Source organism: Siniperca chuatsi, linkage group LG13 (genome assembly GCF_020085105.1).
Source record: "Siniperca chuatsi isolate FFG_IHB_CAS linkage group LG13, ASM2008510v1, whole genome shotgun sequence".
Lineage (NCBI taxonomy): Eukaryota > Metazoa > Chordata > Actinopteri > Centrarchiformes > Sinipercidae > Siniperca > Siniperca chuatsi.
This window is the reverse complement of record NC_058054.1, coordinates 7,700,523-7,726,787: the sequence shown is the minus strand read 5'-3', so window position 1 is coordinate 7,726,787 and position 26,265 is coordinate 7,700,523. Positions and strand designations below refer to the sequence as shown.

The window sequence follows — 26,265 nt, the reverse complement described above, 5'->3', positions numbered from 1 at the left end:
CAGCAAGAATGAAAGGAAAGGTGTTCAAGACGGTGGTGAGACCAGCGATGTTGTACAGCTTAGAGACAGTGGCACTGAAGAAAAGACAAGAGGCAGAGCTGGAGGTAGCAGAGCTTAAGATGTTGAGGTTCTCTTTGGGAGTGACGAGGACGGACAGGATCAGGAATGAGTACATCAGAGGGACAGCTCATGTTAGATGTTTCGGAGATAAAGTCAGAGAGGCCAGATTGAGGTGGTTTGGACATGTTCAGAGGAGAGACTGTGAATATATTGGTAGAAGGATGCTGAGGTTGGAGCTGCCAGGCAGGAGGTCTAGAGGAAGACCAAAGAGGAGATTTATGGATGTAGTGAGAGAGGACATGAAGTTAATTGGTGCGAGTGAAGAGGATGCAGAGGACAGGGGGCAGAGGACATTCGCTGTGGCGACCCCTGAAAGGGAACAGCTGAAAGGAAAAGAAGAAGATTTAAAGTTATAGTCTTCTGCCATAAAAGCATTTTCATGACTTATAACGGGATTTTAAGATCTATATTGAATTTTAAATCACAGTACTACTCCTGTGTGATGGTGTCCAGTGGAGGTTGTCATGGTAGCAGGAGCCGACAGACGGCGCTCTGTGTGTGCGTCACATGAGGGAGACGGAGCCAACATGGCGTCTTCAACAACTGTGCCGCTACTGTTTTGTTTATCATCATTTTCATTGCAAATTAGCTCTTCCAGACTTTTACCTGAGCCTTGTTACAAACCCATCAGAGACGACAGACCAGACTCTGTCAAGTAAGTGACGAAAAAAATGTACGTTTTCTACTGAGTTTAATTTGGACTCGTTGTTTACCTCTAAATGAGCTAAAATGTACTGATCGGTTGTGATTAGGAGATTTAACATTAACAGTTACATTAGGGTAACGTTACTTTGGATATTTAGCTAACCGTTAAGATAATCTGTGTTTCTTACAACATATTTGCAAGTACATAAGTGCCGTTTTAATATTCCTAAAGTATTCCACAGGCTTATATAGTAGTCAGTAGTGAGTTTATAGTAATATATTATAGCTAATAGTAACTTACCCTGGTGTAACTTACTAATATAACGCTAGTAACGTTAGCTAACGTTAGCTTAGTTATAACTTATAATACGGAAAATCACATGAACATAATTAACATATGGGTTTCTGGGTTTGTGTTCTCTACTTTGCTACTTTTACTATATAGTAATGTATATAATTATTTATTATCATATTATTTTTTTTATGTATTTTTTTTCTTAATGGGACTTACAAGATCAAGTTCTGGTTTTACATGTATAATGTACATATATGCAGTAAAATGTGAAAAAAAATTGATAGTTTCACACAATGACATGTGGCGACATCACTATTATTATCTACTACTACTACTGTGTCATTATGAACCACAGCACAGTCTTTTAACAATCATCAGGACTACTTAATAAAAATGCCAGTAGGGGTATCATGAAATTAGGCCTATCATAGGGATTTTTATAGGATTTATTGATTCATGGAAGCACAAAATTAATCAATTAATCAAATTTTCATGCCTTTTATGCATGGCTTGCAGGGTAATTATTATCAATGTGGAAAGACCCAGATGTACTTAATTAATTTTTGTGACTCTATTAACTTGACATCTATAGCCAATGTAAATAAAGAGAATCTCTTATGGGACTGTCAAATTCAATGCGACACATCTGTGATATTTTGTTTCTATAATCACAGATATACTGTATATTTCTATATTTATTACAAGATTGATGTGGTTCTTCCTTAAGAGGTCTGACTCTTCTTCTTTCTCTTGATAATATGAACAATCACAGCTAGATGTGAGCCTCATCATTTACTTATTTTAGGACACAGGCCCGCCCACATGAGTATGTGAAGGTGTCGGACCTTCCTCTGTCCTGGGACTGGAGGAACATCAAGGGGAAGAATTATGTGAGCGTCACACGGAACCAGCACATCCCCCAGTACTGTGGGTCCTGCTGGGCCATGGGAGCCACCAGTGCACTAGCTGGTAACCATGGCAACGGAGTGAGGGATGGAGGAGGGAGGAAACAAGATAGAAGAATAGAGGGATGGATAGATAGAAGATGGGATTGATATTATTATGTGTATTTAAAATATATTTATTACACAGTTTGTTCACACAATATATTATATATATATGTTGTATTTTTTTATTGACTAGACAGTATCACATTAGTGTGGCAGCAGTGGCGTAGTGAGCAAGGAGAGCAGCATCCACCCTGCAGGCTGGCGAGAGAAAGAAAAAACTGTGATCCCCTGAGGCAGAGTTTAGAATATTAACATGGTAATATTTGTTATTTTTATTCTTTCCTCCGAGACCGTATCAACATTAAGCGTGGAGGAATGTGGCCGTTGGCCTACCTGTCAGTCCAGAACGTGATAGACTGTGGGAGGGCGGGCTCCTGTTATGGAGGAGATCACCTGAGAGTCTATGCCTACGCACACGAGAGAGGCATTCCTGATGAAACCTGCAACAACTACCAAGCCAAAAACCAAAGTGAAAAATATACAATTTCTATCTTTTTTGACTCTGATCACTCTGTGTACTGTTAAATTTACACTACATGGCCAAACGTATGTGTGTTTGCGTATTTCTGGTCTGGCGCTGGACCTCTTAGCTACAATAAGGGAAATCTTAATGCTACAGCATACAATGATATTTTATACCAAAGTGGGCTTCCAACTTTGTGCCATCAGTTTGGGGAAGGCCCTTTCCTGTTTCAGCCTGACCATACCCCCCATGCACAAAGCCAGGTCCATAAAGAACTTATTTTCTCAGTTTGGTGTGGAAGAAATTGACTGGCCTGCACAGAGCAATGACATCAACCCCATCCAACATCTTCAGAATGAACTGGAACGCCGACTGCGAGCCAGACCTTATCATCTGACATCAGTGGCCGACCTCACTAATGCTCTTATGGCTGAATGGAAGCAAATCCCTGCAGCCAGGTTCCAAAATCTGGTGGAAAGTCTGAAACTGGAAGAGTGGAGGCTGTTAAAGCAGCATATTAATACCCAGGAGTTCGGAATGAGATGTTCAACAGTCTCATATGGGTGTAATGGTTTGGGGTCCACATATTTTTGGCCATATAGTGTACATCCATTTTAGTGGAAAGACATAAATTCAGGATCAAGCCTAGAGAAGAGTTGTTATATTGTTGACTTAAGGTGACCTGTAGTGTTGTAAAATGCTTTTTTATTTTGTAATTTTTAAGGACAGATATATCTTTAAATGGCAGGTACTTTGTTTTGGCAAAAAAATATATAAATAAGAAAATTATTGGGGAAATGCAATCGAGACTCTAGGTTTTTAGTCGGTCTGCAAAGCAGCTGCTGAGTCTCAGACTAAACAAATGTGCAATATCGCAGCACTCGCAGGTTATTTTACATTACACTATAACAGTACACTAGAAATTTAAAATTTAACTTCATTGAAATTGCATGGAATTGAATAGTAAAATGAGTGTTGCACTGTAAATCATAATAAATAATCTTCTCCATTTGTTTTAGAGTGTGAGCAGTTTAACCAGTGCGGCACTTGCTCCTTTGAATCATGTGCTGTTGTGAAGAACTACACTGTGTGGAAAGTGGGAGACTATGGAGAGGTTTCTGGAAGAGACGAGATGAAAGCTGAAATCTACACCAACGGACCCATCAGGTAGAGTAAGGCGTCCTCCCCACTCATTTCTAATTATCCATCCATCTACACCCTCCGTGTGAAGTAAGGGATTCAGCCTCAGCTTCTCACAGAGCGATTCTTAATCATAGTGAAGTTTTTATTAGTAGATGCATATTTAAACATCCTTAAAACCTTTGAGAAACGTAACAGCACTGACTGTAATTTTAATTCACTCACAACTGAGCTTTATGTCACCTAACAATTCACTGATGTTCTTTTCCTCATGCCACTTATAGTTCAACGTCTTACATTAGCTTTTATTCTTTTAGTAAAGTTTTGACATTTTATGTTGTCTTTAAATTAATTCCATGCAGTATTAACAAGGTCTTAAAAAGTCTTCAATTTGCTTTTCTAATACCTGCAGATATGTTGGATCAAACTTTTCAGGAACTTTTTCATCAGTTGTCATTTGAAATGTTAAATAAGTGTTAATAAGATTGACATGAAGAATTTCAAAAGCTGACCTGTAGCTGTAAATCACCATTTGTAAACGCTGCATGAGAAATTTAAGTTTCTGAATGAGTAGAAAATAATTTGTGAAATGGGTACATACATTATATCAAGTTATATCAAGTAAAGTTACCTCCCTACGGGCGGAAACTGCTTTTGTGAACATCTGACTGCTATTTCAAAGCAGAAAACTGTGTTTAAAAAGTTCCCACGCTGCATGAGACACATTTAAGTTACAAGTGCAAATTTTGCTTTTACACCCAAAAGCAGCCAAAAAGAAAGTCTAAATTTTGACCCTTGTTAAAGCCCATAGAAATGTTCTTTCTATGATTCATCATCACATTTTAATCATCAAAATAATGTGAAAAGAACACACAAAGAAAGAGATGTGTAACATTTTTCTGCAGCTGATTGAAGGACTTCAGAAACTCTTCACTCTGTCTTTCAGTTGTGCTCTGATGGCCACCGACGGCCTGGAGGAATACTCTGGGGGAATCTTCTCAGAGTTTCACCCCCTGTCTTTGCCGAATCACATCGTGTCTGTGGCTGGTTGGGGTGTGGCGGAGGACGGGACAGAGTACTGGATTGTCAGGAACTCCTGGGGGGAGTTTTGGGTTGGTCTCTCTCGCTCTCGCTCTGCACCACACCCTGCCTGCTCATCCTGCCCTCAGTCTGACATAAATCAGCTCTGTAGCTACATTGTGCACACTTCACTGCTTTGCAAGTCATGAATTCACTCTCTTATCCATTTAGTTTGTTTCAGGCAAGAACGGCCATTGTTTTTAAGAAGTAATTTTCATTGACTTTGGGTTTCTTGCATGCAGAATAAATAATTTTTTTAATTTTGTTTTGTTTTCAGGGAGAACATGGCTGGGCAAGAATAGTCACCAGTGCATATAAAGGACGAAAAGGCAATTGGTTCAACCTGGGTATTGAGAAAAACTGTGCATATGGAGACCCTATTGTAACAAAGAATCCTCATTAAACTGATAGAACGACTCTAGTTTTGTCATGGCTGTTTGTTTTTTAACTAACTGTTGATAATTTGGAAAAATAAAAGGAATAGTTCAACATTTTGGGAAATAAGTTTATTTGTTTTGTTGAAACCAAATTTTAAAAACGACAATTTGCTCTTAACGTGGGGTTTTTGCCAAGCTATTTCTTGGACGAGGGCAGTAACCTCCTGGAGTCTCACCTGGTTGCCAGGCAACTGGTTCAGGCCAAGAAATAGTTTGACACACAACTTCCCGTAAAACCACAACATGTAATTTCTACACTTTGGTTTTTATACGGAATAAACAAAGTAGAGCTAGGGGTTCTGGTAGGTGGATATTGTTACCTTCGGATGGAGCCACGCTAGCTGTTTCCCCCCGTTTCCAGTCTTTATGCTAAGCTAAGCTAACCAGCTGCTGGCTGCAGCTACATATTTTTCTTACAAACACGAGAGTGGTATCAATCTTCTCATCCAGTTTGCAGCAAGAAAGCGAATAAGCTTATTTCCCAAAATGTCAAACTATTCCTTTAAGTTTAAGGAGGAAAGATCAGCTCCATTTTGATGTCCACTCGTGTGTTAAACCTGTAATTAGCACATTCATTTTTCATAATTCATAGAAACACACAAAACAACCTTGTTATTACAGATTTATATGTTTTGTTAGACTAAGTAAATGTCATTTTAGAGCTATCCAAATGCATTTTACAAGCTTAACCACATTCAGACACTGAATTTAAATATATCTTGTAACAGAATCAGTTAACCTAATAATTTCTCATGCCCGAAAATGCAACCCGGGACAAACGACCTACTCCTGAATTCAATTTTAAGCTCGAAATAACTCATTCTCATAGTATGCAAAAACTGCAGGCTCTTCACTTCAGATCCATTATCACAAACTTCTAAGGAAACTATTCCTTCGAACAACAGGCGAGCTGAGTCACTTACATTCAGCGTTGGCAGGGCTCAGGAAAAGGGGAGCTTACAGTTACCTCCGACACACATCTGCACAAACAGCTTCTAATAAGTGTCTGGAGGCTGACCCGTGAGATTAATCTAACATGAATCACATCTGTTTGGACACAGTATCACAGAGAACCAGCACTTACTGTAACCACCTTCCTTTAACGCGAGTCGGGTGTCGTTTTTCTTACATGCAAACCTGACTCATGGAAATTTCTTCTTTGTCGCCTTCATTTGTTAATGACTGCATGAGTCAGTGTTTCCTGCAGAGTTGTTTGTAGAAATTTGGGGTTTTAGCAAGCTTAGCGGGACTTTACACCCTACAAATAAAAACTACCACTTGGTGGATCTTTTATAGACTGATTCCATTATTTTTAGCGTCAGCTGTTTGATTATATTGAGTATAACTTTTACTTCTCAACATGAAGAGCTAAATGCTGTTTCAAAGCCTTTTCCACAATGTCAGGAATAAAATTCTTGTTATTAATTCATGTTTGATAAGGGTTAAGGCTCGTGATGTTCTATTTTTTTTTTTTTTTAAAAGACATGAATAGACCAAAGCCAACAATTAATTGATCCAAGTATCTCTTACGTCGCCTGATATATCTTATTCCTCTGTGCCATAGAGCTCCATTGTTATACTATATAACACCAGTGAGCCACACTGTTGCACTGGGTAACGTGTTCCTTCATTACTACGAACACACACACTGTAGTTTATGTTGAGTCAAACCCACATGCAACGTCCTGCCGCTGTAAATACTCACTAGAGCACCAAATGTGTATTAATCCGCGGCTGAAAATAGTCCCCAACAAATGCGCTATTCACTCGTTTTTGAGTAACGTTTGCTCAAAATGATTTAGCCTTTTTTTTAAATGAAACTGTATACAGTATTTATGACCCGTTTAAAGATGTCCGTCTTCTGTAGGAACCAATGAGATCGGGGCTGAGAGACACAGACAGGGAAGGGAAGTCAGAAAGTATTGAGAGACAAACTAACACATTGTTGGTTTTGGTCTTTTTTTAATGGGATTTGTTGACAGAAACACAAATATAGAGTATTATTATTTCCCCATTAGAATTTTATTCAATGACAATGTGGAGAGGGCTTTCAAACAGCATGTAGAGACATCCGATTAGAGAGAGTTGGGTCTAGAGGCATTTTTAACAGAAAGACTGCGTTACAAAGTGGAGGTGTGGGGTTTGAAAGAAGCGGGCAGTGGAGGCGTAATGGGGGTGTAATGAAAGGCACTATTGAGTTGAGTTATGGGAAATGTAGGATCTAGTGTGTTTGGACTTTGACCCACACTAGGGTCTTAAGATTACGCTACATTCACAGACAAAGTAGTAGGCAGTCTCTGGCCTCTCACAAAGCCGTGGCTGTGTGTGTGTAATTTTCATACTCTGCTCCGACTGGACAGTTGTGCCCCGTTCACAGTGAATGAGCAGCCTGTCGCTCTCCCAGCTTTTGATTCGGCGTCTGCTGCACGGATTGGGACCACTCTCTCGCTCTCTTTTCTTTTTTTTTTCTAAGTCCTGCAACTCAATGGAAGTAATACTAAATCACAGGAGTACCCCTTTTAAGGGTGATAAACACCTCAAAACTACTAACAATTCAAGTAGTATATGATGAAAACTCAATTAGAAGTAGAATCATCTAAAATATACATCAAACTTATCAAAAATGTTTTTTGTAAACATGAAAGAAAACATTAAAATATTATACAAGACAAAAAAAACTGTATAAAATGTCTGCATGCATCATATTTTTCCATTAATATACACAAACATTAATGTCTGTTACGTTCGAGACTATGGAAAGCTATCAACAACAAGCTGTACCATGAATACATTTAAATTCATTGCGTGTATTTGGTGTATTGGGGGGTATTAGTAAAATCTTGGCTACGGCCCTGGAAGGAAAAGAGACATTTTATTTCCCAACATGAAGGTCTAAATGGTGTTTTAAAGCCCAGGAATGAAATACTGAATACTAGCCTAACAAAATGACAGTAGCATAAAGCTTTTTAACCACATTTTAAGCTCCCCCATGTTTGCTAACCCCCCCCAAATTCTTAGAAAACCTACTGAGCACATGACCTTGGTGTCCCTAAGACCCTGACTGTGAATGAAAGCAGGATTTGTAATATAAAAGAGTGTGAATTGTGTTTCTTGGTTGTTTCAAAGGAGAGTAGCTTCAAATTAGAAATTCGACTCGGTGTGGGTTTGTTGGTATTAATGAACCTCTCAGTGCTTTCTCCTTGAGGCTGAAAGGCGAGGAGTCATACAGGGCAGCTTTGTTAATCAGTTTCAGGGTTTAAAACTAAGTTAGGCCTATGCGTTTGAAGGGCGGTTTACAATTTAAGGCAAATACTCTTCATGTCTTCTCGACGTCTGTTGTCAGTGGAGCAAAATCAGACTGCGCATGTGGAGTGTTGAGTCTCCACCCTTTTGGTTTCTAGACACAAAAATGTTCATTCAGGATGGCAAACAAATCCAAAATCTTTACTCACACTGGCATGTGTCAGTCTGCAGAGCTCTACTTTTCCACTCCTGCAGCTTCCTCACGCTGCTGGAACACATGTTTTAGCATCAGAGCGAAGGCAGGACAGGAGTGAAAGGGGCGTAAAGGTCTTCCTTTTCTCTGAACGTGCCAGCAGAACATGCACGGCTCTTACAAACCAACTGGTTTAGCAGGAAATTAATTCTGAGGCCATTATTAGACCAGTTTTGTTTCCTGTGTGAATCAGACGCCTCACTGGTTCTAGTTTTACAGAGTTGCACACACAAGTGATTAGATTTCTGCTCTTAATCACTTAATCTCATTTGTCCAATAGTTGTTGGCTCCTTTCCATCTGTTAGTGTGTGTGTTTGTGTGTGTGTGTGTGTGTGTGTGTGTGTGTGTGTGTGTGTGTGTGTGTGTGTGTGTGTGTGTTTGGACAGAAGCCAGGTTCTCTCATCACTGATCAGGTGAGCAGTTATCAATAGTTTTATAGTTTAAAGACTGATGATTGGGCTTTTTCAATAACTTTTTAGATCAAGTATTTTTTAATCTCTCTCGTGCTGCTGAACCCGCTCCACCTCTCCGCACAGGCACGCGCGCGCACACACACACACACACACACACACGCACACAAAACCGTCAAGCGCGCAGGTGTTAGCGAGAAAAACACCGGAAGTTAGTCAATTTTGCTTTTAAGTTGAGTTTTTTTTTTAAAGCGATTTACATGAATGTAAATGAATCTTCCTTCTTCTAAACTGCATGTTTCCAGCAGTAAACCGTTTGGAAAGCTACACATAGACACATTTCTTCTCCTCTTTAAGACCATTAATGCATCACTAATTATAACAGATATATAATAGTTACTCAGAGGGGCCATTTTTGCATTAAGAGTATTTTTAAATTCTGCTAATAATACTTATACACATCTACTTAAGTAACATTTTCAATCCAGGACTTTTTGTAATTGAGTATTTTTATATTGCAGTATTGCTACTTTGACTTATAATAATAAATAATTAGAACACGTATGTATGTAACTTAAAGCATTTAATGTATCAGAAGCAAAAACACTCATTGAAGTTTGAGTGCTTTATGATTACACACTACATTACTGGGTTATGATCACTCATTAATTCATGTAACGATAAGATAGAACTTGGGGAAATTGTTGTGCAGCAGTTACAGTACAAAGTAGGAAAGAGTACGAATGTAAAGAGTGCAAATATAAAATATCTAAAAAGGTGCAAGTATAAAAATGTCAATAAACACATATCCAAACAGTGGCATGTCTCATCACTGATACAGGTACAAGTACAGGTAAGTGTATATGGTTAATTCAAATGTTCAGTGATTATGTCCACGATATTGCACGTTATGTCCCATTACTGCACACAAAAAAGTAGCATTTACTGTTGTAGATGGTCGATAACAATGCATTTTTATAGATAAACTCACATGTTGTGTGTGTAAAATCTTGATCATCAAGTAAGTAGCTATCAAATAAATGTATGGCATTTATGATAGCGTTCAAGATGGCTTGAGGTGTGTTGGTGCGCGTTGTTTTGTCTTATTTCGTTTGTTAATTCAGCGTTTTCTTTATATTTTATACTGTGAACTTTTGCACATTCCTTGGTCAATATTTTGCACATTTCATCCTCTTAGTTTCAAACACTGTGCAGTATTTTTCATTTTAAAACAGATATATCTTACATATTTTCCTATTTTTAATGTAAATGTTTCTATTTTATATTTATGATTCTTTTGCAGTTCATGTTTTGTTTTTTTCCCTTTCTCTTACCATGTTCATTGTTATGCACCAAAATACCAAGGCAAATGTCCTTGTATGTGAAAACCTGCTTGGCAATAAACATGACTCTGGAATAAAAAATAAATATTCCCATCTGAAATGTTGTGTAGAAATTAGCATAAAATAGAAATACTCAGGTAAAGTACATGTATCAGTGTTTGAGTCGGCTACTGAGTTACACTCCGCCAGTATAAACACACGACTTTGATTTGATCCTCACTGTAAATGATCGTGTTTACCGTTTTATTTGGAAAAACCATCACCGGAAATGTTTCTGGCTTGACAGTCAGGAGCTGAGAGGAGCTGAGATTGCCAAACAGCGGCAGGCTGCTGCTCGCTCGGCTGTATCACCACAGGCAGAGGCCAATTAACTTTTTTAAAAAAATCTTATATTTTGAATCATCTGGACTCCACAAGGACCTTTTTTTATTATATCCGGCGCAGCCTCAGAGCAACTTGCCATGAGCATCACACGGCTGGAGACCTAAAACAGTCGGGTCTGGAAGAGGGGAAGATGCCTCATGGACCGCTCCATCACCGCCAGTGCGCCACTTCAGGGCATCCCAAACGCCGAATAACAAAGAAATGCCGAGGTTTAGCGTCAGATGGATGGTTGCGGTGCTGCTGATTCTGGTGGTCGGCGGCGCTTTCTTCTTCTGCGAGTATCTCATCTACTTCCCGACCATCCTCAAGTGCGCCTGGCCGAAGATCAGCCATGCACGGGGCGGAGAGGGCATCGACGGCCGGCCGGTGGACTCAGCGGTCCGCGCTATGGTGCTGTCGGACACCCACCTCCTCGGTGCCGTCGGGGGACACTGGTTCGACAAGCTGAGGAGGTAATGTCATTTTCCATTTTTTAAGCAACCCATCACTATTCCTCTATGTATCCATCCGTCTGAGCTCCGGGCTCTGCAGGAGTGATTTGTAAACAAAAACAACATAACGCTTACTTGTTGTCTCCAAACGCACAGGGAATGGCAGATGGAGAGGGCTTTCCAGACCGCTCTGTGGCTGCTCAGGCCCGAAATAGTGTTTATTCTCGGGGATATCTTCGACGAAGGCAAGTGGAGCTCGCAGAAGGTAACGTATAGCCCCCCTTTTTTCCCCTTCTTGCTTTTGTCTGCAAACAAACAGTGCTCATCATGATGGTGATGCTTGTGAGAGAACAGTATGTGGATGCAGAGCAGAGGCCGGTACTCTTCGGTCGTCATCATCATCATCATCATCATCATCTTGTACCATCCAGGCCCGAGAGGCTGCAGGTTTTGAGGAAAACACCAACAGCAGCAGCTGCAGCAGCTGCCTGCATCCTCTCGGCCCTCCATGGTACATCCATCCTGCTTTAGGAAACAAATCCCCTGGGAATTCTCACACATCTATTACTGGATTGTCAAACGGGATGCATCAAGAAGGATAGAAGAAAGAGGAAGTGTTGAGCAAGTGCAGCACAGAGGAAAGCCTCATTAAAAAGGGAACCAGAGCTTGCAGACTGTAAAATCTCCACTAATCTACTGTGTTCCCACATCAGCGGCCTCATTCATTTTCACACTTGGTTGGCAACTCTGAAAGTAGGTCTGCAACTAGAGATATTTTTTCATTATGGATCAATCTATCAATTATTTTCTTGACTAATCGGTTTTATTTTTGGTCATAAAATAGTAAAAAAAAAAATTCTCATCAAAAGTTACAAGAACCCAACATGATGTCTTGAAATTGCTTGTTTAGTCTGAAATAGGGCTGCAACTAACAGCTCAGTGAAAGTAAAATAATAACTGTTAGGTTTATCATTTATTCATTGTAGTAACCACTATGTCTTTATGTGCCTTTGTCTGCCTCTGGTAAAAGCCTTGGACTGTAGAAACTTTAATGTGTAACCTTAATGGCTAAGCCTTGGCGTGTGCAGATGAGGCCTCTCTGTAGGAGATAACCTTTGAGTGAAACCGTATGCCCTCGAGCATCGGTCTGAACTATGTGCACTACTGCATGATCAGAACATGCTAAACACCTGGCTTTTTCCTATTGGATGAAGGTGTCATCTTTGGGCTGAGAGCCAATCACAGCGAGGTTCTTTGTCTTGAAACATAAAATGTACTGCGAAAAAGTATTCGGAGAGACACTCCTGGTTGATTTTTGTGGTAAGGTTTGTGATCTCCCTGTAATTAATTAAGATTACATACTTCAACTCGTCTGTGTTTTGTGTTTTATTTCATTATGTGTCTTTCAGTGTCGATTAATCTGTCAGTTATATTCTTGAAACCCAAAGATATTCTATTTAAAATGATACAATATTTGGCATTTTTGCTTGATACATGACTCTGAGGATTCATTGATTATTTAAATGACAGTTAATCGAATAATAGTTTCAGGCTTCCTGTTGGAGAATTTCAAAGCTCTGAATTTGCAGAAAGAGAAACAAAACTAAAAGTAGGGTTGCAGCTAATGATTATTTTCTTTTTTGATCAATTGTTTGATCTATAAATGTTCAAAAATAGTGGCAAGTAACCATCACAATTTCTTAAAACCCAGTGACGTCTTCAGATTGCCTGTTTTGTTTTGTTCAACAGTCCAAAAAGGAAATATATTCAATTTAAAATGATATAAAACATACAAAAGAAGCAAATCTGCATATTTTAGAACCTAAAACCAGCAAAATGTTTGGTATTTTTGTCCGATAAATTACTTTGAAATTAATCGATTATTAAAATTATTGTCAATGAATCTTCTGTCAGTCAATTGACTGTTTTAGCGCTGATTAAAAGTAGCATCAGGGAGTCATTTAGAGACTCATCAGTATGAAAAACATCATGTAAACACACAGCAGACTGTGTGCGTCTTTGGCCCCTGCAGGTGCTGGAGTCTGAATCAAAGCAGCCACCCATGGGGGCTGCTGGGTGACCCTCAGAGACCCCACTAACTCTCATGAGCTTCCCAGGGGAGCTTTGTCTTATTAAAGGCCTGTACTGAAACCTGCTTCAGCTTGTTTGTGTTGCTCTCTCTCTCTCTCTGCAGCACTGGGAGGACGACGTGCGCCGCTTCCACAGGATGTTCAGACACTCCACTGACACAGAACTGGTTGTACTGGTTGGAAATCACGACATCGGTTTCCATTATGAGTAAGGACAGGTTTTACAGCCTTACTGTTCTACCTTTAGTCTTGGCTACTGTCTGACCGGCTTCAGGTTGAGCTGTGTAGCGTTCAGGGAAGGACTCTGTGCAGAGTCATCATAAATAAGGACTTTGATTTCACTGTTTTAGTTGTTAGACCTCAGAACACCTCAGCATGATGTGTTATTATTCACTGACCCAGTTACGGAAATATCTGATAACAGACGTAACATTTGAGTTTCTCTTTAACTCAAAACATTTTTTAACTAGAGGAGACAGGTATCAGCTTCCAGAAGAAGCCTCATACTATTACACTGCAGGAATTTTCCTGAGATATTCAGTACAGGGGTTTGACACAGAAACAGCAGTCAGGGCCATAGGTACCTGTGAGGACAGTGAGGTCATGTCTGATGTATTGTTTTTAGGAATTTGGGAGATTTTTAAAGGACAAAGCTGTCGGTATATTTTTCGCATTATCAACAAATCCCATCAAAAGTCAAAAGACTTCATTACAATGAACGTGGGCACTGAAGTTTACTTGGAGTCAATCCCACATACACCTTTAGTAGGAAGTCATGGACAGACAGGGTAGGGAAGTATTGAGAGACGAATTAACGACTTGGTTTTGGTCTTTTTGTGGTATTTCTTGACAGTAAGAAAAATATATATTAACAGCAGCCTTAACCTTTAAAGACCTGAGGAGTTTACATTCTACAATTACATAAAAACTTAACTTGGTCGATTTTTTTAAGGCCAATTTTGATATTTTTTAGTCTCAGTATCCTTAAATTTGACTTCTTATGGGCAAAGATTTAATATAATAAAAATATAAACAAAAGTGGGACAAAATCTTGTCCCACTTTTGTTTAAAATCTTATATTTGGCTGAAAGCTTGGGAAAAGTGGAATTCGTGATGAGATTTATTTTGTTGTATGTATTAGATTATAACTAAGTTTACATGCCTGTCTTTCTGCTCTGGCAAACACACCTTTGTGTGATGTGATTGGCTTAAAAAACATCCAATTCAGCTGACAATAAAATACAGGACAAAACAAGACACACAATGAACAGGGTGGACAGCTCGAGGCCACACTGTGATAATAAGAGATTCTAGTTGTTGTTCATACCTGGTAGTGTGGAGACGGCTTTGGCTTGTGACCCATTCAAACAATGAAAAGTCAACTCACAACCCCTCATCAAAGGTTACGTATTTCTGCTAGCTGCGGACACTTCAAGCAAAGTTTTACCTTCTCAGATTGTTTAATTTGAATCAGTTTTAGAAGCTTCAAGATGTAAAAACACTCCAGTATTTTTGCAAGAAAAAAGCAACAATAAATCCCCTAAAAAATAAATATTATTGTATTGTTTTTTCCCTTCTTAATTGTTGATCTTGTTACCCTTCACATTAAACCTGCGACTGGTTTGGAGGAGTCCTACTGATTTCATTTAGATGATCATGTAAGGGGATAAAATTAAAATAAATATGTGGGGGGGTTTTGCCAGCTAGTCAAACAATTTAAGGAGGGAGGACAAATTTGAACTCCTGACTTAAGTATTTATAAAATCCTAGTATGTTTTTTTCATAGGATGAAGAGTTTTGTAGTGAGATTACAGTCATAAACAAAAAATAACACAAATAACATAACATGCTAAATAGAAATGATAGAAAAAGAACGCAATAGAATACAGAAATCAAGACACTCGGTAAAAACGGAAACTAAATAAAAAGTAACAGATGATAAAAACAATATGTATGTTTTTAGTTTTAGTCTTTTTATATGTAACAACATTTTTTTGTTATTTTTACGGAACAAAAATTGATGAAGTCACATAAACAAATGTGTAAGAAAAAGGCTACAGACCTGAAAGCACCTGTACAATATAAAGCAATCTAACACACAATACTCCTGTGGAGAGCTCATATGTTCACTTTTTAATAAGATTGTAGCACGGAGCTCTTGGTTCAACTTTATGGTAATTTTTGAGCCTGTATGTTTATGGTGGTGTTGTATTGGATTGCATTATATTGCAGAGATGTTGCGTTTATTGTGTCCACCCCCTGTATGTAACACTCTTTTTGTTTGTAACTGTTGTCCTTAATTTCTCAAGGGAAGAAGCAGTGAAAGCAAATACAATGAGCTGCATAAAATCATCCTACAGTTTAGTATTTGATGCCTGTGATTCAGAAATGTGGGATCATGTAGACACACAGCAGCTCGTGTGTGCTTTGACTCGACTCATGCAAGCAGGAAGTGAGATGGCACAGCTGTTATGTAACAGCATATGACAGACAGACGTGACAGGCAGAGCAGCAGGTTTTTGTTGCGGTGTGACTATCGCGTTGTGTCTCCCTGCAGGATGGACTGGTTCAAGCTGCAGCGCTTCGAGAAGGTCTTCAACGCCTCCTCCACCAGGATTGTCACCAAAAAGGGAGTCAAGTGAGTGACAGGAGGATGCAACATGCACGATAACCTGCGACGCAGCTGCAGGAATGTGACTCTGCTGGCTGGTCAGGTTTAATCCTCCTGAGTCATTCTGTGCCAAAAAAAAAAGTGCTTTTAAACAAGACAACAGACAGCAAACTGTTCAAGAGATCTTAAATATCTGCTAATAGGCACACATGACAAATTGCATTCCGGTTTTCACACTGTGTGCTGATGAACATACAGTGTGGATCCACATAAAAATCTCCTTCATGTCAAGTCATTTTTGTTTGTTGTCGAGTCCTGAAAGTCCTTAAAGTTTTAAAGAGTCCTGATTTTCCTGAAAGCAAGTGAAAAAATCTTGTTTCCAATGTAATTCAGCTAGTTCTGCTGCGGTGACCTGCCTTATTCTTTCAAGATCCAGACATTCATTTCTTTAAAAAAGACACAAAAAAGACAAAAGGTGATTTGTACTGGGTGTGGTCTTAAGCTCAGCAGTCTACCTTTAAACCCTCTTTAAACAGAGGTCAGTGGGCGGGACAGGAATCATAGGTCAGTCTTTATATATAAATATGCAGTTCTAATATGAATAAACGCTATTTTCTGATTTTTTTATCGGGAACGGGATGGGACGGGAGTCATTCTTTCGGGATTGGGACGGGACAGGAGTATTTTTGTGGGAGTGGGATGGGACAGAAGTGAAAATCCACTCCCGTGTCACCCTTTTCCTCCACACAAGATTTAGTGTGAAGGTACTCTTTAAAGATCGAATTTCATTACAGCACCCAGAGTAAAAAACATTATAATATGATGTATCTCTGCAGCCTCACTGCAGCTCTTCTGTACTTCATGCCACAGTTACTGAGACTTTTTTTTTGCCTCCCTCTTCAGTTTTCTGCTGGTGAACAGCGTGGCCCTGCACGGCGACGGGTGTCCCATCTGCCAGTCGGTGGAGAAGGAGCTGATCAAACTCTCCAGAGACCTCAACTGTTCTCTTCAGGTGGGAGGAACATTTCTGGAAGCCAGTAGCTCACTTTCACGCTGTCAGCACCTCATGCACACTCTGCTGCCGTTGCTCATGAAGTGTAAAAGACTCAAGTCAAGTGAGGAAGAAGGAAAAAATACACTAATATCCAAAGCTCAGTTGCACCTGGAGCAGGTGTTTTGTTCTTTTTACTCATGCAGTGTTTGTAAAACACATTAAAAGTGCAGCGGCTGATTGCAGACAAATCTTCTTGAAGCAGAAGGAGTGGAGAGATATGAAATAAAAATGTCGGCTGACGTTTGAGGACGCAGTGTGAGCTTGTGGACAAGCCAGACGTTGAATTCTTTATGTTTTCTCTGCAGAACTCGCAGATGGACAGCTGTGAGGGCTCGCATCTCTATCCTCCCACACCCCCCATCATGTTACAGGTAAACTGCAAGCGTTCTCTGTACATGCTCTCTTTTCTGCGTGAAAACCTCAAGCTGACGAGGCTCCACTCACTCTTCACCAGAAAGCTCTGGTCAAAACATTTTGCAGGGAAAGAATTTGTGCTGAAGATTTGTAGTCTGTCTGTCTTAATACAAAACTTACAAACTCATATGTACATTGAAAGATTATTGCTTAATGTAATTAAGCCTTGAAGTGACTCTTTCACTCTTTTGGGTTTCTTCCAAAGTTGCTGACTTTTGAGTTCGAAATTTTTCCCCGGGCTGTGTTTCCTTACTGATCTTCAGAAGAGGGATAGTCACAGAAAGAGGGAGTTTCTTACTAAAAAGACTGTAACTTTAGAAGATACTGACTAAATTTAATTCACACTGCTGAAGCAAAACTTTATAAATCTTTCAAAACTTGTCCAGTATGGACAGGAGGAATGATTACAGGGACCGGTAACTGTTTCAACGTACACACAAGACAGAACTATTCATTTCCAAACCGACCATTTAAACAAATGTTTAATTGAAAGGAAATTAAGCAAAGGCAATTCAAGCAATTGATTTATTGTTTGAACTCATTTATCAAGTAAAAATGAGTAAAACGAGCTGGTTTCTCAAATGTGAATATTTGCAGCAGCTCTCTGTGTCACGTCATTGCAAATCAAATCCCTTTGGGGGGTTTCGGTACCATCATTTGGCAAGTTTACCTACCTATGTGTTTGAAATGATGCACAAACATCTGGAATATATAATCCTTTTGAAGGGATCCTACAACCATTAAAACATCTTTGGTTTGAATATTTCACTTAGTGTAAAGGTCATATTGTAAACTGCAGCTTTAATGAAGAGTGGGAAGAAGCTGATACAGAATATACATGTGATACTGTCAGACAGTGTGCAATAAAATTATTTTAACAATCTTAAAGCTACTTAACGGGGAGAAAAAGGAAAACTGAAAGGAGTTACAGAAAGATTGGCGACTCTGCCTGATGTTAAATGAAGTGGCTGAATTGTTCATGTTTTTTTGTTTTTTTTTGTTTTTAAAAAAATGGCTCTACTGATTATATTCATTCGATAATTTTTTCACTAAACAGATTCATCATTTGGTCTTTAAAATGTCAGAAAATGGTTAGAAACGGCCATTAAAACAAGTTCAGAGAGCCCAAAGTAACATCGTCAAGTTACTCATTTTGTTCGGTTAACGGCCCCAAAACCAAAGTTATTAATTTTACAATCATAAAAACCAGAAAAAAAGCAGCAAATACTCACATTTTAGAAGCTTGAACCAGCAAACATTTAGTATTTTTCTTTGATAAATGACTCCGCTATCAAATTGATTGTTGATGATTAATTTAATTCGATCGACTCATTTATTATTTGATTAACTGTTTTAGCGTGAGTGTTAATTAAGTTTTGTGCCAATTTCAGCAATTTCTTGGCTGCATGTTTGTTGCTGTAGCACAATATTGGGACTAAACCATCTCGGGATCTTTCCTGCACATAAACTCCTGTCAATCAACAAAAACATAATTTAAAAATAAAAATAAGAGAAAAGCTGAAGATGTTCTCCCTGTTGTGCAGCACTATCCCCTGTACAGAGTGAGCGATGCCGGCTGCACAGGACTGGATGCTGCACCGCCTGAAGAGCGACACCTGCTGTTCAGAGAGAAGTATGACGTGTTGTCCAAGGAGGCCTCGCAGAGGGTGAGTACTCTGCAGTCTCATCACACCGCCTCTGCTGGGTTTTTTTCTCTGTCAAAGCACGGATCTCTTCTGAAGCAGTTCCATCCAATTAAAATACAGTACAGCAGTCTGCTGTCAGAAATAGTCCCGCACAGAAGCAGCAGATGATGATGATGATGATGAAACTGATGATGTAAGCGAGCAGCAACGGGTCTGTAAGGAGGATGATGAGGGTTTTTCTCTCCTCAGCTGCTGCAGTGGTTTAAGCCCCGCCTCATCCTGAGTGGACACACCCACAGCGGATGTGAGGTTCTCCATGACAACAAGTACCCAGAAATCAGCGTGCCGTCCTTTAGCTGGAGGAACAGAAACAACCCCAGCTTCATCCTGGTGAGTGAAAACAACATCCACCGCAGAGCTCTGCTCCAAATTAAGAGTGTAAACAAATGGTATAGATGAGTGTGTGTGTGTGTGTTCATTCTTTGTGTAGAAAAATAACACTTTAAAAGCAGCTATAATCAATATTTTTATAGTAACAATGTGTCAAATGACAACGTGAAAGGAGGTCTTCTTATAGTGACGAACCTACAGAAAATCATCACCCGAATCTCTCTTTACAGCGACTTTCAGCTCATTGTTTGGCTGTCCGCCCGCAACTTTACTGTTTTGGTTCCAGTGGCGTAAAGTAACTGAGTACATTTACTCAAGTACTGTACTTAAGTACAACTTTGAAGTACTTCACTAGTATTTCCATGTTCTGCTACTTTATACTTCTACTCCGCTACAGTTCAGAGGGACATATTGTAATTTTTACTCCACAACATTTATGTTGAAGCTCGTGTTACTGGTTATTTTGTAGATTCAGATTCTGAATAAAAAATGTAATCAACAAATAAATTATGATGTACTGTTATGGATGAAACAACCCAGCGGTGTATAAGGTAGTTCAAATTAGCCCCAACTGCAACATTAAATTGATAAGTACATTATGCATAAATAACTGTAATGCAGCAGGTGTGACATTCTGCATAATGAGTTCTTTTGGTACTTTAACTATATTATATATATATTATATATTTTTTTACTCAAGTACAATTTTGAATGCAGGGCTTTTACTTGTGACAGAGTATTTCTACACTGTGGTATTGCAACAAAGGTCTGAGTACTTCCTCCACCTCTGTTTTGGTTCACTCTCGCTGGCTGACAGCTGCTCTAATCTCTAAAACCCACAGTACACCACCTGCTCAGCGACTAGCTGCTGAACATAGTGGAGCATGTAGCAGCTTGAAGAGCCAGGTATTTCGCTCAGGAGTTGGTGGAGACCACAACAGAGCTAAAATGTAATTTTTAAAAGGTTCTCACCACAAGGTCCATTTAGTAGCTGTCCTGGAGCTTTCGACCGTATCACACGATCGTCATGAGCAGATGGCGTTTAGCCAGTTGTCATGGACTTGAGGAAGTTCAAACAGTTTTCTGAGACTTCTTGTCCACATTGTAACATAAATATCTACAGTGAAGCTACTAAATGGACCTTGTGGTGAAAATATGTTCTTAAATGTATTTGTTATTATTTCAAAATTTCAAGTAGCACCCTTACATCATGAGGACTAAAAGAAAAATCACGGATTGTATCTTTCAATAGTCAAATTAAGATAAAAAATATGCAGCGAAGAACCAAATAAGAGTTCACGTTTTCTGTTTTTGGAGGTCCTGCTGACATTAACCCATTTATTCTCTTTTTCTCCCCCCTCTCAGGCGTCGGTGTCACCCGGCAGTTACGCTCAGTCCAAGTGTTTCCTCCCGGAGGAGAGCACGGTGATCAGTGTTTACTGCTCGGCCGGCGCCTGCCTGCTGCTGCTGTTCCTGGCTCACTGTCTGTGGATGAAAGGCCTGCTGCAGTGCCTCAGCCTCTGCCTGCTGGGGAAGCACAAGTCTCTGTGAACTACATTACCCAGAGTGCACCACGTCCCAGCACCGATCCCATGAAGTAGAGTTCACTGGAGTTGGTAAATACCTGATTTGAGGATTTGCAAATGTTACGTTCCTCTTCCTGAACGGGTCAAAAATCTGTTCATACAACGTCATTTTTTTTCCTAAATGTTTTGCGGCACTGTGAAGCACATTAATATTTATTATTTAAAACTTTTAAGGACTCAAAGTTTATCACTACTGATGATGATGATGTGTGCCAAATTGTTGTTACAAACCACCACTGGTGTTTGTTTTACCTTCCTTGCGAGTGCCAGACAGGTGGAGCTTATTGCATCATGAAAATGACGGATCGGGAAGTTTTCAATCACAGAAGAGTAACCGTCACTGACTTTACAGTTTTCCTGTGACTTCCTTCTGAATTATTAGACACGTGTCATTAAGTGAGTACATATGTAAATACTAACTGTCCCTGGTCTGATTTAAGGTGGTAAAGTCAGATGGTGGTTTATGTCTCCTCACTCTGATTGTTGACTGTGATCTGATGTAAACACACTGATCATCTCACACTCTGAACACTGTTTATGTTGTTGGTGTCCAATAACCCATCCGGGTTTCTCGTTTTTATGATGCATATCTGAATATATTTATTGCTGACTTTCTGTGCCAGATGTTTGTGAGGGTTTTTAGCAAACTGTTAAAACGTTTCTGATGAACTGTACATAATAAATCTGAATCTTAAGGTCTGTTTTAGAGAGTTATGGTGTAAACTAGAGGTCGATGTGCACTATGACTCGGTATAATCGATCACCTGAAGCCATGTCACTTTATGAATGAAATACTAAACATCATGGGATGTTAAAGTCTACACCTGCAAAACCTGGACAATGGCGGCAGAGATGGACACGTGAAAATGAAATGAATGTGATTTTAACACAATTATGTGTTTGCAATTACAAAATCATGTCAAATAAAAAAAGTAGTAAAAGAAGTATAAATACTGGACACATGTTCCTGATACAGTCCTCTTTGCACAGTTCACATTTGACTTGTTAATTAACGTGGTGGCGCTCACTGTAATATCTCTGTGTGTATTAGGTCATATTTGGCAATGCTGCAAATCAATGAGCAGCAATATTAGATTTTTATATTATTTTTGCATCAATATGATGAAGTACCTTGATTTGTGAGGTATCTAAATAACTGTATTATTCAAAAATAGGGCTGCAACTAACAATTATATTCATTATCAATTAATCTGGCGATTATTTTTTCGATAAGGATCGTTTAGTCTACAAAACATCACAATTTCTCAAAGCGACGTCTTCAAATTGAAGTTTTAATTTAAAGTGAGATAAAAACAGAATCCTCACATTTGAGAAACTAAGAGCCTTAAGCATTATTTCTTAATAATTTACTTAAACGAGTCACTGATTATTATAATTGTCACCACATCATTTTCTGTCAATCAACTAATTGATTCAAATATTTGTTTTAGCTCTTCAGCTCTAAAAATCCTGTCAATTAATTTTCAGAAAATTTACTAAATGATACATAGTTATATAAAATTACCTCATTTTATCCATCTTGCCCACTCATAATCATCAAACTGATGTCCACTGTATTAGGAGTAACATAATATAACTTATAATTGAAGTATTTTTTAAATATAATCCCTAGTTTTTTTTCAGACCTCATTTTGTACAAAAGGCCCTGAATACCTGCGGTAGACCTGCACAGGGGATTTCAATTATTCTGCTTGATTAACCCTCTCGGACTGACATCTCCCGGACTCTCCTGTCAGCTTTACTGCACCGAAATTACACTTTTATCAGACCGTGTACAGTGAGACCTGGGACCTCAGGTAGTCCCCAGCACCTTTAACCTGAGCAGGGGTCTAATCAGGGTGTGAGGGGCCTTTAAATCTGAATAACCAATAACTACACTTTGGCATGTCACAGTAGGAAAAGCACAGGTGTAAATAATAAAATGAATGATGGCTGAATTCCATTTAGCTGCTCCAGTTTCAGGGACCTGCTATTGTTCATGCTGTTCACTGAATATAACAGAGCCGTCTTTAATGTTAGTAGTTACACCTGTGCTTTTCCTCCTATGACAAAACGCTGTGGAAAAGGCCGATATTTATACCAAAACAATTCTGCTGAAACACAGTAAAGATACTGAATATACCCAGCACTACTCACCCGCATATTCTGTATCTATGTACAGTACGGCCCCTCACATTAACTCCACTTCAGCATCCACACAAAAAAAATACAAAAAAAAAATAATTGAAACCCTCAGTGGTAACAAATCTGGACACAACTGGACACCAAGATGGAAATAAAGCAAAGTCCTCTAATGTGCCTCTTTATTTAAAGAAAATAAAAATGTCATTTAATCATCCTCCCAGGCCAAACAAGGTTTTGCACCTCCAGTCAGTTCACTCTCTTTTGGGGATAGACGTGTACTGTAGCAGAAGAAAAGGCTGATGCTGTTTGTACAAGGAGAAGAGCTTGTCTTGTTGGGTGCTGCTCACACATTCATAGTGCCTGTGCCATTGGGTATGGCTCCAAAGGACCAAAGGATTACTAATATTGCACGCTCTCATTTATTCATCTCCATTCTAAACATGCTTTCCTATGTGTGTATGTATACATATTTACCGTATACATACATAGGTATGTACACCTAGGCACACACATAATTAAACATGTATAATTGTACATATATATTTATATAGACCTATAAATTTACATGTACATACATTTATAAAATTTTACACACAACGCACACTCGCTCTCTCACACGCACGCACACGCACACACAATGCGTCTGTGAGTCTATGTTTGTTTTATGTACACATGCGCACAGGCACGCACATCAGTACAGATCTCAGACACACTTCATATCGAAAAAACGTTGGTTCCTATTAAAACAACACCAGGTTGCAATTTGGACACTTTCAATGGATTTCCAATGTTTGTTTAAAGCTGTGAAATTCAAAAAAATAAAAAGGAGGAAAAATAAAAAAAAAAAAAAAAAAAAAAAAAAAGGCATGGCGCTGCAACATCTGGTCTTCACTGCAGGTAAGTGGTTAATTTGCATAATGTATACAGGTTTTTAGGATTTTTTCCCTATTTTTTATTTTTTACTAAACAGCATTTCCTTTTTTTTTTATAAACCAGAAAAAACTAAACTCTACAGAGAAAGTCCCCTACCCGCAGTCTTCCGCTGCTGATAGAGATTGACATCAAGCTGTACAGCGCAGTCGAAAACATACTTACATCTGAGCTCATTTACAGGTACAGCCATAATCAAGGCACAAAGATCTACAAGTAGATTTGTTTTTCTTTCAATTAAGTTGTACAAAATAATATTACATTTTACAGTCTGTACAGGATAATTCAACCTTGCACAGTGTACAAGTTAACAAAAAAAATAAGATAACAATACATTTTTTTCTCTCCCGCCCCACCCCACCCTCCCCTCCCCTCCCCTCCCATGAGTATCTCTAAGCTAAAAGGATGGTTTGTGTGGAAAAAGGAGGCAGGTCTGAGTCCGTGGAGGCAGCAGGGCTAAGGTGCAGAGAGCTCAGTCCCTTTTCCTTCATTTAAATCCTTCTTCACGTCGTAATTTATTTACTGCCCCCTCCCAGTTTAATCTTTCGCTCCACATGTCTCTCGGCTTCTCGGTGCGCCCTGCAGCTCGGCAAGCTAACATCGTGACAGGGTAATAAATATTGTGATGCTACATTGTGTGTATGCTTCCTCTGGAGAAAAAACAACAACAACAACAACAAAGAAAAAAAAAAAATAAAGAAGTTATTAAGGAACCTGATGCAAAGTGCATTTATCTCTTCATCCACTCGGTTCCCCTCCATCCACTCCCGTCGCTCTCCGGTTTCGTCGCCGTCCAGTCGTCTTCCACGCGGAGAAGAAGAAGCAGGTTGGAGGGGGTGATGGGGGGAAGAAAAAAAAAAGGGGGGGGGCAAAGGTCATGGTGGTGATCCCAGCTTTTAACTGGCAGGTGACACACAAACATGAACACACACACGCGTGCGCGCACGCACTCGCTCGCTCACATGGCATTCCTCCTTCTCTTCATTACACACACACACACACATTAACACACACTGCCTCTACACTGAGGTCCTGTGTTTTTATGTATCCACACCCACCAGTCCAGGTCCAATGACAAAGCCAAAAACAGATGGATGGGGGGGGGGTAGCCCAAGGCTTAGTGGAATGACAAAAATCAAGGCATTCAAAAGGAAGGATTAAAAGAAAAAGAAGTAAAAATAATAAGCGGCACGCAACTTTGTCCCCCAACCTTCCTTTCACGTCGGTGAAATGGGGATGAATCGGTCTCAGAGGAAAAAAAAACAAAAAGTACAAAAAGCTAAGAAGTTAAGAAGAGGAAGAGGATTTGACACACTTCAGTAGTACTTCATAGTCCTCGACAGGAGGGGTGGTCAGGGGTTGTTGAGGGTTTCTTTGGGGGAGGAGGGCGGGGTGAGGGTAAGGGGGGAGGAAGAGGAAGGGTTCGTCAAGGATGCAGAATGGTGGAGAAAAACACAGAAGGCTGACGGAGGCGGTCTCCCATCACAAGAGTTCGTACTGCCGCAGGTGCATTCTCTGGATGATGTCCCGGCAGTCATTGAACACCCGCCGGATGTTCTCTGTGTCCACGGCGCAGGTGAAGTGGGGGTAGCAGTAGTGCCTGCCGTCGCCACTCGCAGTGCTGATCCGCTGAGGGGAAGAGACGGGACAGACGTTAGGGGGATTAGTACAAATTATATTCTTCAGTATCCAAATGCACAGACACACAAATACATTCGTGCAGAAAATCCCCAGAAAACAGGAGCAGATTTTGGCAAAAATTCCCAGGAAATTCCCAGTATTCAACCCCGCTACTAGAAACTGAGGTAATGGATTCTACCAGTGCTAAACACGTGACCACAAAGGAGGCTAACATGTTTCAGACATTTGCCCCACATCCAGTGCCAAACAACTACATTAGGCCTATATTAGACAAACCTAAACAAACGTTGGTTATTATTAAGCTAAATCACTGGTGTTATTATTATTCTATTAAGAAAGAAAAAACATGAAGCCATTGGAGGACTCATGGACAGAAGGGAAGACTTAGGGTTTGAGACAAACACCAATTTCATATAAAAATAATAAACATTAGGCTTTTCTCAATTAAATGCTTAGTGTTGCTAGTGTTATAAATAATAGTGGTATTTGAGTTTATTCTTGACC

At 39.5% G+C, this 26,265-nt stretch overlaps 3 protein-coding genes across 4 annotated transcripts in view; 2 read left to right on the top strand and 1 right to left on the bottom strand.

The window, feature by feature from the left end:
* The first annotated feature begins 616 nt into the window (after positions 1-616).
* On the top strand, positions 617-5,170 carry LOC122887172 (cathepsin Z). 2 transcript variants are annotated; one of them, XM_044220129.1, is made up of 6 exons: positions 617-775; positions 1,866-2,029; positions 2,360-2,539; positions 3,553-3,700; positions 4,620-4,785; positions 5,031-5,170. In XM_044220129.1, exons 1-6 carry the CDS (start codon positions 648-650, stop codon positions 5,154-5,156), a joined length of 912 nt encoding a protein of 303 aa, XP_044076064.1. In that variant the 5' UTR covers positions 617-647; the 3' UTR covers positions 5,157-5,170. The 2 variants fall into 2 exon arrangements, with proteins under 2 accessions (XP_044076064.1, XP_044076065.1); XM_044220130.1 differs by having other exon boundaries at positions 619-793.
* Positions 5,171-10,708: 5,538 nt separating this feature from the next.
* mppe1 (metallophosphoesterase 1) lies at positions 10,709-22,003 on the top strand. The gene is made up of 9 exons (XM_044218903.1): positions 10,709-11,275; positions 11,411-11,519; positions 13,449-13,552; positions 15,902-15,982; positions 16,859-16,967; positions 17,315-17,380; positions 18,968-19,090; positions 19,319-19,459; positions 20,825-22,003. The coding sequence occupies exons 1-9, from the start codon at positions 11,025-11,027 to the stop codon at positions 21,008-21,010; spliced, it is 1,170 nt and encodes a 389-aa protein (XP_044074838.1). The 5' UTR covers positions 10,709-11,024; the 3' UTR covers positions 21,011-22,003.
* Positions 22,004-23,336: 1,333 nt separating this feature from the next.
* The window catches only part of LOC122886560 (guanine nucleotide-binding protein G(olf) subunit alpha-like), a 47,130-nt gene continuing 44,201 nt past the window's right edge, over positions 23,337-26,265 (bottom strand). The window contains 1 exon segment of the mRNA XM_044218902.1: positions 23,337-25,749. Coding sequence (XP_044074837.1) covers positions 25,603-25,749 — 147 coding nt within the window. The 3' untranslated portion in view covers positions 23,337-25,602.

Bases quoted from the DNA above. Each gene is read 5' to 3' on its own strand.
- LOC122887172 (XM_044220129.1), top strand. From the start codon at position 648: ATGGCGTCTTCAACAACTGTGCCGCTACTGTTTTGTTTATCATCATTT. The intron at 776-1,865 runs GTAAGTGACGAA...TACTTATTTTAG, and splicing joins GACAGACCAGACTCTGTCAA to GACACAGGCCCGCCCACATG. The intron at 4,786-5,030 runs GTTGGTCTCTCT...TTTTGTTTTCAG, and splicing joins ACTCCTGGGGGGAGTTTTGG to GGAGAACATGGCTGGGCAAG.
- mppe1 (XM_044218903.1), top strand. From the start codon at position 11,025: ATGCCGAGGTTTAGCGTCAGATGGATGGTTGCGGTGCTGCTGATTCTG. The intron at 16,968-17,314 runs GTGGGAGGAACA...TTTTCTCTGCAG, and splicing joins ACCTCAACTGTTCTCTTCAG to AACTCGCAGATGGACAGCTG. The intron at 17,381-18,967 runs GTAAACTGCAAG...CCTGTTGTGCAG, and splicing joins CACCCCCCATCATGTTACAG to CACTATCCCCTGTACAGAGT.